The following is a 12,463-nucleotide window of genomic DNA, read 5'->3' on the forward strand; positions in this document are numbered from 1 at the left end:
TGAACACATATGGTAACACATTAGTGTAAAGGAACTTTACTTTACTTTATATTTACTCAAATTACTATTTTCTGGCTACTAATCAAGTAAAGTAAAAGTACTTCAAATTTTAAAAAAAGTAAAGTACTTGAGGAGGTTATGCTTTTTTCTGAATACTTATCAAGTAAAGTAAAAGTACTTCAAATTTTAAATAAACGAGTACTTGAGGAGGTTTATGCCTTTTTCTGACTGCTAATCAAGTAAAGTAAAAGTACTTCAAATTTAAAATGAAGTAAAGTACTTTAGGAGGTTCATGCCTTTTTCTAACTACTTATCAAGTAAAGTGAAAGTACTACAAATTGAATGTGAAGAAAAGTACTTGAGGTTAATGCTTTTTTCTGACTACTAATAAAGTAAAGTTAAAGTACTTCAAATTGAATGTGAAGTAAAGTACTTGAGGATGTTTACGTCTTTTTTCTAACTACTAATTAAGTAAAGTACTTCAAATTTAAAATAAAGTAAAATACTTGAGAAGGTCTTATGCAGCGTTTTTAATAACCAAATATTTCAACCAAAATACATGATTTTTTTTATAAATTTGACAGTACCTGACAATTCTTTCACAACATAAAAAAAAAAGAAAATCACATTCATTGCATCATTATTTTTTGTTTTGAACAAACTACAGTTTCTCATCCAGCAGAAGTACATAAATCATGATTTTGTTAAAATCAAATTCATTCTTCAAGAAAGGCACTGACCACTGACTTCACAGTTTACGTCAGAGAGAAGAAGACATTTATGTTTTCGGTTACACAGTCGTATTTGGATAAATGGATTCTCTTGATTGTTTGAATCTGGAATGTGATTGATCCAACTAAAGAACTCAAAACACCAGAGACTTTGGTTTTTCCCACGGGAACTCCTCTCTGCCAAAGTGACCGTAGCAGGCGGTGGCCTGGTAGATCGGCCGCTTCAGACCCAGCTCTCTGTAAAAAAACAAGTCAATAGTTGAAGCTTATATTGACATTAAAAATACACTAAAAACACAAGTATTCTTTCAGTTGTGACGTACTTCACGATGACCCCCGGCCTCAGGTCAAAGTTCTTCTGTACGATCTGCAGCAGCTCGTCTTCGTCTCGGTCTGATGAGCCGTAGTGGAACACGGAGATGGAGAGCGGATGACTCACACCGATCGCATAGGAGATCTGAAAACGTATTGATCATTATTGATCAGCTATAAGAAAATCTTCCAACTACATCTCATACACAGTTTACAAGATTGTAAGGAAGCATCGCACGTTAGACACAAAATAAAAACCTGTATAAAAAGTCTCTTTACACTTTGTATTAAAAAGGATTCATTTATCATAATTTAAAGTTAATTTGAGGGACTTTTAACTGTTTCTGAAACAGTCAGCTGGAGTACATTTGTAATACAATCTCATACAATGGTTATTATCATTCATTGTGGTTTGTTTTTATTGGCTACTTCATTTTTTTTATTAAATATAAATGTAACAGAAGCTGAACTGACATTTCCTTATGCAACAATTTGTTCTCAAGACTCTGCAGTCATGCTTTTAGCTCTATGATGCTGTAGCATCTTAGTTAGCATGCTAACATTTGCTAATAACTCCAGCTGAAGCTGATGGGAATGGCATCAGTTTCGTGTCTTGCATGTGCAAAAAATGCACAGTAATTTATTCTGATTCCCAAAGACTTGTTCCCCTTGAGAATTCTCCTTTTAAAAAATGTTACTTTAGAAAACATTTCTAGCTCGAAGTTACTGTGAGGAACTTCTAACTGGTTATGAAACTGTCTAAATTAAATTAAATGTATTCTTAAAGCTTGTCATCAGTGTCCTGGTTTGGATTCTGGTGAAAAGTCATAAAAGTGAAATATAAACCCCATCATTTCCTGACAAGGCTTTTATTGTGAAACTTTTGCAGGAATAAGCTGAGAAAAAAAATATATATATATTGTGGCACTTACTACAAAATAAAGTTTGGTTGGGACATTAACACACACAAGCTTAGAGTAACAGGACAATAACAGAACAGCTAAGAGTTAAAAAAAAAAAGAAGCATATTTATATTGTTGTATTTACAAAGCTTCCACTTTCTGATAGATCTGGAATTTACAAATCAGTTTGGTGATTTAGATCATTTGTGTTCAGTTTAGTCTGAAGCAAACACCAACACTGAGGCTTTAAACTTTGATGCTGTTTCTACTTTTATGTTCAAATCAGTGAACCTGCTCACCTGAACCAGGACTCTCCTGCACAGTCCGGCTTTGACCAGAGACTTGGCGACCCAGCGAGCAGCGTATGCTCCGGACCGATCCACTTTGGAGTAGTCCTTTCCGGAGAAGGCCCCTCCTCCGTGCCCCCCCCATCCTCCGTATGTGTCCACGATGATCTTACGCCCTGTGAGTCCTGCATCACTCTAATGACACAACAAAAAAACATCAACATCAACATTCATTTATTGTATTTTATTACCTTTCCCCCCTGTGGTTCAGTCCTCTCTCACCTGTGGGCCACCCATGAGGAACTTCCCACTCGGCAGCAGATGGTAGATGGTCTTGTCGTCCAGGTACTTGGCGGGGATGACGACCTTCACCACCTTCTCCATCAGATGGCGTCTGATCTCCTCCAGGGTGATGTCTGGGATGTGCTGCACCGAGATGACCACGGTGTGAACTCTCAGAGGCTCCATGGCCCCGGAGTTGTCTCTGTACTCCACTGTGACCTGCAGAGAAGAGGGCAGGAAGCTGTTTTTACTCCAAAGCATCAAAACCAACAGCACAGTGAAGATGGAGGAGAATTTTGGGGGGTATTTGGGGAGCTGTCATGGTCATGAATGCAGCGGCCTGTGAAAAAACGTTCTTTAATTTTACGGCTGTAGTGGTGTAACACACATTTGTGGATCCGTGATTCCTACAATCCCCCTTCTCCGTTAGGCACACATGTGAACCGAGGATTAAATACACAGTTTAACATTAACAATCACAGTGGGAAATAAAGTTTTTCCGCAAATATCCAGTAAAATATGTTATCAAGACATCTGCATTTATGCTTTTCTAGTCGCAGTTTTATTATAATGTTACATTGTAAACAACCAATCTGTGTTTAAATCAACAGGAGAGCTAGTAACGTTAGCAGCACCGCAAACTGCTAACAAACGGATGTTCAGTTCAGTAACATTATGATGCGTTCAGGCTCTGTTCAGTGTAAAATTAGTATTGGGCGAAGGTATATTAAGACATTATCATGATGTGTTGAGATGTCATCTCCTAAAATGAAGTGTTGGTGATAAACTAGAATAAATCCAGTTGTTTGAAGGAGATTTAGTCACAATAACATAAATAGATATGAGATGAATTGGGACCTTTTTACAATACCTTTAAGCAGCTTATAATACATCATTAAATCTACTTATGACAAGATTTGCTTTAATCCATAAAATGAAGAAGAAAAAACACTATAAATTAATAAAACAAAGTAAAAGGATAACATTACTTCAGAGCTGTTAAAATGATTTTTAGGACGGTGGCAAAAAAGAAAAAAATGTAATATACTGGACGAAACCCATTTTTTATAACCTATTTTAAGTCATATTTTGATAAAAAAAAGATTTGGAAATTAGCAGGAATGTAGTACAACATAATCCTGATTAACATTTAGGACATAATCATGCAGCCCTAGTCGTATGTTTCTCTCATGCTTTCTTTTTGTTGTTTTTATTCTGCACCAGACATTAAAGCTGTTATGAATTGAATAAGTCAGAACATTGAGGTTCATAGTCGGTGCCTTTAACCCTTTGTGTGCCCCTCTGTAGACTTTTAGTATCGCTCACTTGTGATTTGGAGTCGGGTCGTATCCATGGACACTCTCCGCTGAGTGACAGTTCTCTGATCCTGTAGTTGAGCTTGTGAGCCAGAAGGATGGTCAGCGGCATGCACTCCTCCGTCTCATCGGTGGCGTAGCCGAACATCAAACCCTGAGGAGACAAGAAGACGGACACATATAGAAACTAAAGTCTGAGCATGTCATGTCAAAAGTTTCTCAACAAATCTTTAAACTGAAGAAGTACTATTTTAAAAAAAGAGAGTTTATAAACACGGATAAAATCTATCCACCACTTTCTCTCCAGAATGTCATGTTGCATCATTTATAACAAAACTAATGACATTTCAAACAATCTAAACTACCTAAATCCCCCAAGAATGACACTGTAGAATGCTCCCTTTAAAATGCTAGTAAGTTAATTACATTCAGAAAAAGTAAAGCATCGGAAGCCTAAATTGTCTCGTCATAAAGTACCGTTGCATCAGATACCTTCATGATGCCAGATGTTGTACTTTTTCTAAATGTAATCAAAGTTACTCTAAGGAACTTTTGTTTTGTGTTGTTTTTGGCGGTCCATGTGGTCTAAAGTGGTAGTGTTTCCATGAACCAGAGTCCCTTTAGAAAACCTCACATTTTACTGCAGCAGGGTCTGACAGTACATTCTTCCCGTGCCTCCCTTCCGTCCAGAGGGTGACAACAATCATTCTATGTGATTGTATTGCAAATGTACTTCATAAAGTTGAGGTTTAGAGGCGAAATACTGAACCTGGTCTCCTGCCCCGATGTCCTCCTGGTCCCGGCCTTCGAACACACAGTCCGATATCTCCACACACTGCGGCTCCAGAGCCACCAGCACATTGCAGGTCTTATAGTCAAAACCTGCAGTTCACAGTTGGGACTCAAGTCACTCAAATCCCTGAGAAAATGATGAAGTTAAAGTTATTAAATACGAATAATCCAAACCTTTTGAAGAGTCATCATAGCCAATCTTCTTGACGGTGTCTCGGACCACAGTCTGGAGATCCACGATGGCCTTAGACGTCACTTCTCCAACCAGTAGAACCATTCCAGTCTTCGCCACACACTCTGTATCAAAACATCATGTTTTTACAAGAGATGAATCTGAATGCATTGCCTTATCATACTTTCTTAAACATTAAATTCTTGTGTACTTTTTTCATGACCAAGTCCGAAGCAACGTCATGGAAAAGAAACTTTAAAAGTCAGAAGAAGAGAGCCTGAGGGGAATTTCTTTGCAAAAAAACAAGATATACTGAAGATGTTTCAGAGGGAGTCAAATGCATTCGATGAGCCAGAGAGATCTAAATGGGCAAACACAGATCCAGTCTTTATTGGCTGTTTAATCATTAATTATCAGAATGCCTTTGACACTAGATTCAAACCAGTTTAAACAGCTGTACAATTTCAAATCTGATACTATCATGTTGCTTTTCAGTGTAGTTCACAGACAGATTATTGATTGATAAGAAAAGAAAAGAAGATTGGTACGGAAGAGGACAAATGTACTTGAGTTCTGAGTTTAAAGTCAGAATTCTGAAGTCAGAATAAGGTTGAATAAGGTCAGCAAGGATTTCATGGGCCGTCTTTTTCACCCTGACCTTGTAAATGTGGATGTAGCCTTAGAAGAATGGCTTAACTGTAACTTTAAGTGTTTATTAAGGCTTCAAATCCACTGAGCAAACTGTTAAAGCTGCTAATATGTCACCTTATTAAGTTTAAGTATCTTTTTTTCATTCGACAAGTAACCATTTAGATTCACAATATGTCGTCAGTTTATCCAAATAATGACAGTTCGGAAATTTGCTGCAACACTTTCAGAGATGTGATCTGGCGGCATCTAGTGGTGAATCCTCAGATTGCCACCAACTGAAACTTCTACAGTGCGCCAAGCATGTAGGAGTTCTACGGTGGCTGATGTAAAAACACTAAAACATGAATGGCCCTATCTAGAGCCAGTGTTTGGTTTGTCCATTCTGGGCTACTGTAGAAACATGGCTGACTCTGTGAAGAGGATCAGCTCCGTATGTTCATATAAACAGCTCATTCTAAGCTAACAAAAACACAGCAATTCTTATTTTCAGGTTCTTATACAATAAAGAAAACATACTTAATATTATATTCCATATCTGCCAATAGATCCCCCCTAAATACTACACACTGTACCTTTAAGAGTAGTGAGTGAGCAGTCAGCGCTCAATCAATAACAGTATCAAACAGGTAATAAAAGTTATTTTAAGAACGTGTGAGTCAGCGAAACCCAGAGAGGTCCTTGAGCAAACAGCCATAAATTAACACATTAAAAATATTATGCAGTTTGGTGCATGGCTAATCTCGGTATGCGAGATTAGCCATGGACAGACACAGAGATGCACACTCACATGACCAATTTCTTTATTATCTCCTGGTGAGAATACATGGAGTGCTTATTAGTGGGAGTAAGCCAGTAGGCAGGATTTTTTGAAAAATACAGAGGTGATGAATTCCTAGTAACAAAGAAAAGTTGTAACAAAAATAAAACTTTCGAATCTACAGAAACAATATGAAAGTTGCAGCTTATTGTTGAAAGTGTAACAAGTGACTTTTAGGGATTGTTTGTCCTTCTGAAATCTGTCATTTTTTTTTGTATGTTTACAGTCTTTGCAGAATCAGTAAAATGTCCTTGTAACTGTTTTATTCTCACAGAAGGAAGAAACATTTTCTGAGCAGAGCAGTTTTGACACGGTTGAAAAAATAATCTCAATTTACCGGAGACGACAGCTGATCCTCATGTGACTAGGCTTTTATCGTAAACCTCTACTGTAAGTGGAAAAGTCACACACTTTATCCTTAATACAGCTCTCAAAAGAGAGATATTTTAAGGTCAATTAAATCCTAGAGTCAGGTTTAATTTGGATCAATAACATTGATAACATGTGACAGTGAACTCACCACAGGCCACTTTAGAGTCGGGGTCTTGACTCAGATACGCATCAAGAACCGCGTCACTGATCTGATCACACATTTTATCTGTGAACACAAAGACAGAGAGGTAAATAAATAACTGAATACTGATACTACTAGTACTTTTCAGATACTACTGAATGATTTAATTATTTGTGTGAACATGATAAATAAATCTTGAGGGAATTTGGGGACTCCATAGTTTTATTTATCTTGAGGTAAATAACATTTAAAAAACCTATAATAGGTACGCAAGTTCTGTCCGTAAGTACTTTTTGAGTATTTCCTTTATATGGTACTTTATACTCCAACTCAACTACAATTTGGAAGCCAGTGTTGTACATTTATTTGACAACATTAGCTACCCTGCATATTAATATTAATAATCTAAATGACTTTTTTTTATTGTCACAGATTAAACTACTATATAAAGTAATTCAAATTAGTTTCATCGTTATCAGCTGCAACATTAAAGTGATGAATACATTAACGCATACCTAATTATAATTCAGTATTATAATATATATTATTTTGTATATATATATACAATATGCAGAATGGCTCCTTTTGTAATAAACTATATAATACATTATTTTATTATAATTATGGATTATCACTTAAGAGATGTAAAAAGTACAATAAAGTAAAAAGTACTCATTACGCAGAATTGCCAATTTTGTAACAAAATATATTACATTGTTGTATTATAATTATTGCTCATCACTTAAATGTTGCAGCTGGTAAATGTGGGGTTTATTTTAAGTACTTTATATACTGCTAAGTAGTTTAATCTATAATAATACATCATCATATTTTAGTTTTCTTTAAAGTATTAAATCTGTTAAATAAATGTAGTGAAGTAAAAGCTAAGCTATTTGCCTCTGAGATGTAGTACCGTAAAAAGTACTACATTTACCTCTGAGATGTAAAAAGTACAATAAAGCAAAAGTACTCATTTTGCAGAATGGCCCATTTGGGAATAAAATATATTACATTATTGTATTATAATTATTGCTCATTACTTAAATGTTGCAGCTGGTATATGTGGGGTTTATTTTAAGTACTTTGTATACTTCTGTGTAATTTTACATATAATGAAACATCATCATATTTTAGTTTTTATTAAAGTATTAAATCTGTTAAATAAATAAATAAAAAAAGTAATTTACCTCTGAGATGTAAATAAAGCAAAAGTACTCATTTTGCAGAATAGACCATTTGTGAATAAAATATATTAAATTATTGTATTATAATTATTGCTCATTACTTAAATTTTGCAGCTGGTATATGTGGGGTTTATTTTAAGTACTTTATATACTGCTAAGTAGTTTAATCTATAATAATACATCAACATATTTTAGTTTTCATTAAAGTATTAAATCTGTTAAATAAATAAATGTAGTGTAGCAAAAAGTAAATTTACCTCAGAGATGTAGTACCGTAAAAAGTACTATATTTACCTCTGAGATGTAAAAAGTACAATAAAGTAAAAGTACTCATTTTGCAGAATAGACCATTTGTGAATAAAATATATTAAATTATTGTATTATAATTATTGCTCATTACTTAAATTTTGCAGCTGGTATATGTGGGGTTTATTTTAAGTACTTTATATACTTCTAAGTAGTAATTTTAATCATATAATGAAACATCATCATATTTTAGTTTTTATTTAAAGTAATCTGTTAAATAAATGTTAAATAAATAAATTTGTAGATGTAGTAAAAAAAGTACTATTTTACCTCTGAGATGTAAAAAGTACAATAAAGCAAAAGTACTCATTTTGCAGAATAGACCATTTGTGAATAAAATATATTAAATTATTGTATTATAATTATTGCTCATTACTTAAATTTTGCAGCTGGTATATGTGGGGTTTATTTAACTACTTTAATTATATATATATATATATATATATATATATATATATATAAATATTGATCAAAGTAACTTAAGCTGTTATGTAAAGTAGAATAAAATGGAAATACTCAAGTAAAGTACTCAAACTTCAGTATACTGTAGTGTCAGTAGTACTACAGTGCTAATACTACTATGATTATACACACAGGAGAACCAGTAGAACCTGCACCAGTAGAACAGTACCAGAGTGTCCCTCTCCCACGGACTCGGAGGTGAAGAGGAAGGTCTTCCCTCTGCGCTGCGCTCCGCTCGGGTTCATCTTAACCTTCGTCGCTGTCGGTCTCGGTGACGGTGTCGGTACTGTAAAAAACCTTGAATGAAACGAAATGAACGGCACCGACGCACTTAAAGACAAAGTAGCCTCTGATAATCGATGACACTGATTTTAAAAATCAATAATTAACTCTGACAGCTGAGATCTGGAGACTTTCAACGGGAGAATTGAAGGCAGTAAAGCCGCTTTACGACAGGCGGGTAAAACGGGAAACAACTGATGTAACATTTCACCGCTTCTCGTACACAGTTAATAATGATACTAATAATAGTAATAGGTTGATTAATGCACATCTTTAAGTGCTCATTGTATTATCTGTGGGGTTTTTTGTAAACAGGATGAGAGCTGAAGGAGGATGTTTACAAGTTAAGGTCCTTCAGGCAGCAGCACGGACAGCCTCAAGATGGCGGTGACGCACCACGTATATAATTAAATTAAATTAAATTAAATTAAATTAAATTAAATTAAATTAAATTAAATTAAATTAAATTAAATTAATACAAATGTATATATAAAAATATATTTATTTAGTTAAATGAAACAAAATAAATAATTGAAACATAAAATAAAAAATCATTAAAAATAGTACTCCTATAATACACTTCAATCACCTTAAATGTGGTAACATATTATATATATACTAGGTGGAAGTACTAAGATCTTTTACTTAAGTAAAAGTAAGACAGTGTAGGAAAACACTAAAACACAAGTTGTATTTTAAATTTTACTTAAGGAAAAAAAGCAAAAGTGTTACATAATATACTCAGAGTACAAAATAAATATACAGATTATTTTATTTTTCATTTTTAATGGCTTGATTGCTTCATTTAATGCTGTAAATTTTAATTTATATGAATTTATATCTTGTTTTATTATTATACAATTAATATTGTATTTCCTTCTTATTACTTTTATTTGATTGCTGCAGTAAATTTATGTAGATTTCAGATTAAATAAAATAAAATTAATACAAATGCATATATAAAAATATATGTATTTAGTTAAATGAAACAAAATAAATAATTGAAACATAAAATAAAAAAATTTAAATAAAAAATCATTAAAAATAGTACTCCTATAATACACTTCAATCACCTTAAATGTGGTAACATATTATATATATACTAGGTGGAAGTACTAAGATCTTTTACTTAAGTAAAAGTAAGACAGTGTAGGAAAACACTAAAACACAAGTTGCATTTTAAATTTTACTTAAGGAAAAAAAGCAAAAGTGTTACATAATATAAGTACAAAATAAATATACAGATTCTTTTATTTTTCATTTTTAATGGCTTGATTGCTTCATTCAATGCTGTATATTTTAATTTATATGAATTTATATTTTGTTTTATTATTTTAAATCTGCAAAGTAACTACTAATGAAAGCTATCAAATACATTTAGTGGAGTAAAAAGTAACAAAGGACATTTGCTCAAATTGAACTGGAGAAAGCCCTGATTGCTTCCTTGTGTATTATTTCTTGTTTTTTTGAACCATTATAGTTTAATTTCTCATTTCAGAGTAAATTAATATTGTATTTCCTTCTTATTACTTTTATTTGATTGCTGCAGTAAATTTATGTAGATTTCAGATTAAATAAAATAAAATTAATACAAATGCATATATAAAAATATATGTATTTAGTGAAATGAAACAAAATAAATAATTGAAACATAAAATAAATAAAAATAAAAATACAATAAAAAATGATAATTGAAAATAGTACTCCTATAATAATAACTCACCTCAATCACCTTAAATGTGGTAACATATTATAAATTGTCAGAGGTGGAAGTACTCAGATCTTTTACTTAAGTAAAAGTAAGACAGTGTAGGAAAACACTAAAACACAAGTTGAATTTTAAATAAAAACCAAAAGTACAAAATAAAAAGTATACAAATATTCTTTTATTTTTCATTTTTAAAGTAAAAGTAAGACAGGCTTGATTGCTTCATTCAATGCTGTATATTTTAATTTATATGAATTTATATCTTGTTTTATTATTTTAAATCTGCAAAGTAAATAGTAACGAAAGCTATGAAATACATTTAGTGGAGTAAAAAGTAACAAAGGACATTTGCTCAAATTGAACTGGAGAAAGCCCTGATTGCTTCCTTGTGTATTATTTCTTGTTTTTTTGAACCATTATAGTTTAATTTCTCATTTCAGAGTAAATTAATATTGTATTTCCTTCTTATTACTTTTATTTGTTTGCTGCAGTAAATTTATGTAGATTTCAGATTAAATACTCCAAATAATTTGTTGTGTTATTGTTGTGGATTGCATTATAATCGCAGGTCTCTGCTATTTTGTCCATTTTATCTATATGGACAAAAACAGCAATTGCAGTATAATCTTGCTGTTATTTATGTGCACAAATACTAACAACAATCACAGAAACTGCTTCCCACCGAGCCGAGTTTACACCTGTGTGGCTGATAAAAACATAATCATAAACTTCTCATAAGTAAGATTTAGGGCAGGGCTAGTATAATAATATGCAGTATATTGTACGTGATTTTGTTGTTGTGGCCTTCCGTTGTATTTAACCCCTACAATACTGGAATATTGATCTTATGCATTGTTTTCTAGTGTTTGCTATTGGCTTATAATATCTTAAAACCTAATAAAACATCTTGATTGCACAAAGTCCATGATCACAATGATTACTAGTAAAAGAGACAACCAGCGAGGTAAAGATGCATGTACTGCACTTTCATACTCATATACTGCACAGTCTTTAGAATTGGTCTTAATTATTCAAGGTAATAATGCATTGATTTATTACATATTTCTATTTGACGTTGAGCAAACATATCCCTACACTGTGTCTTTGGTATTTGGCAAGCATTCATCAAAGTGCAGCACACTCCCAATGTTCCAATGTATGTATGACTCATGGCCAGATCCTCTTTATCAAGGAAGTACATCTAGTACTAACAAAGTACTATCAAAACATTTTTTGACCTGTTTGCATGTGGATTTAGTAATGTACTTTATTTATCCCCTTAGGCATATTCTTTTTTTATATTTATATATAGTTAAGATTAATACATGAATGAAAGTATCTCCTGACTTCCAAGTACATTTACTCAAGTATTATACAATTCTGGGGTTTACTTGTGTGTTTTATTTTTATGCTACTTTTTTTTCCTTGACTACATTTATTGGATACCTTTAGTTACTTTGCAGATTAAGATTAGTAATACAAGATAGAAATCTAAATTATGGTATTCTAGTATAGATTAAACTAACCATTAGTATATAAAGTGATTAAAATAAGCTCCACCTTTACCAGATGCAACATTAAAGTGATTAAACAATTAAAGTATTAATAATTATAATTCAATAATATATATAAATATATATATATATTATATATATTATTCTGAAAGGGGACAATCCAACATAATTTATACTTTTACTTTTTGTACCTTAAGTGATGCTACAGAGTATTTTACACTGTATTATTGG

General features: G+C 32.6%; 1 protein-coding gene across 1 annotated transcript; it reads right to left on the reverse strand.

Moving 5' to 3' along the window:
- Positions 1–522: 522 nt before the first annotated feature.
- On the reverse strand, positions 523–9,205 carry mat2al (methionine adenosyltransferase II, alpha-like). The gene is made up of 9 exons (XM_054612802.1): positions 8,898–9,205; positions 6,783–6,860; positions 4,797–4,919; positions 4,600–4,712; positions 3,841–3,984; positions 2,515–2,733; positions 2,245–2,427; positions 1,055–1,188; positions 523–968 (listed from the first exon to the last, which is right to left on the reverse strand). The coding sequence occupies exons 1-9, from the start codon at positions 8,971–8,973 to the stop codon at positions 866–868; spliced, it is 1,173 nt and encodes a 390-aa protein (XP_054468777.1). The 5' UTR covers positions 8,974–9,205; the 3' UTR covers positions 523–865.
- Positions 9,206–12,463: the final 3,258 nt, after the last annotated feature.

The sequence above is a fragment of the Anoplopoma fimbria genome, chromosome 14 (genome assembly GCF_027596085.1).
Source record: "Anoplopoma fimbria isolate UVic2021 breed Golden Eagle Sablefish chromosome 14, Afim_UVic_2022, whole genome shotgun sequence".
Classification (NCBI taxonomy): Eukaryota; Metazoa; Chordata; class Actinopteri; order Perciformes; family Anoplopomatidae; genus Anoplopoma; species Anoplopoma fimbria.

Coding starts and splice junctions, on each gene's coding strand:
- mat2al (XM_054612802.1), bottom strand. CDS start 8,973: ATGAACCCGAGCGGAGCGCAGCGCAGAGGGAAGACCTTCCTCTTCACC. Junction 4,713..4,796: donor CTATGATGACTCTTCAAAAG/GTTTGGATTATT, acceptor TGTGAACTGCAG/GTTTTGACTATAAGACCTGC. Junction 1,189..2,244: donor GCAGGAGAGTCCTGGTTCAG/GTGAGCAGGTTC, acceptor ATACGTTTTCAG/ATCTCCTATGCGATCGGTGT.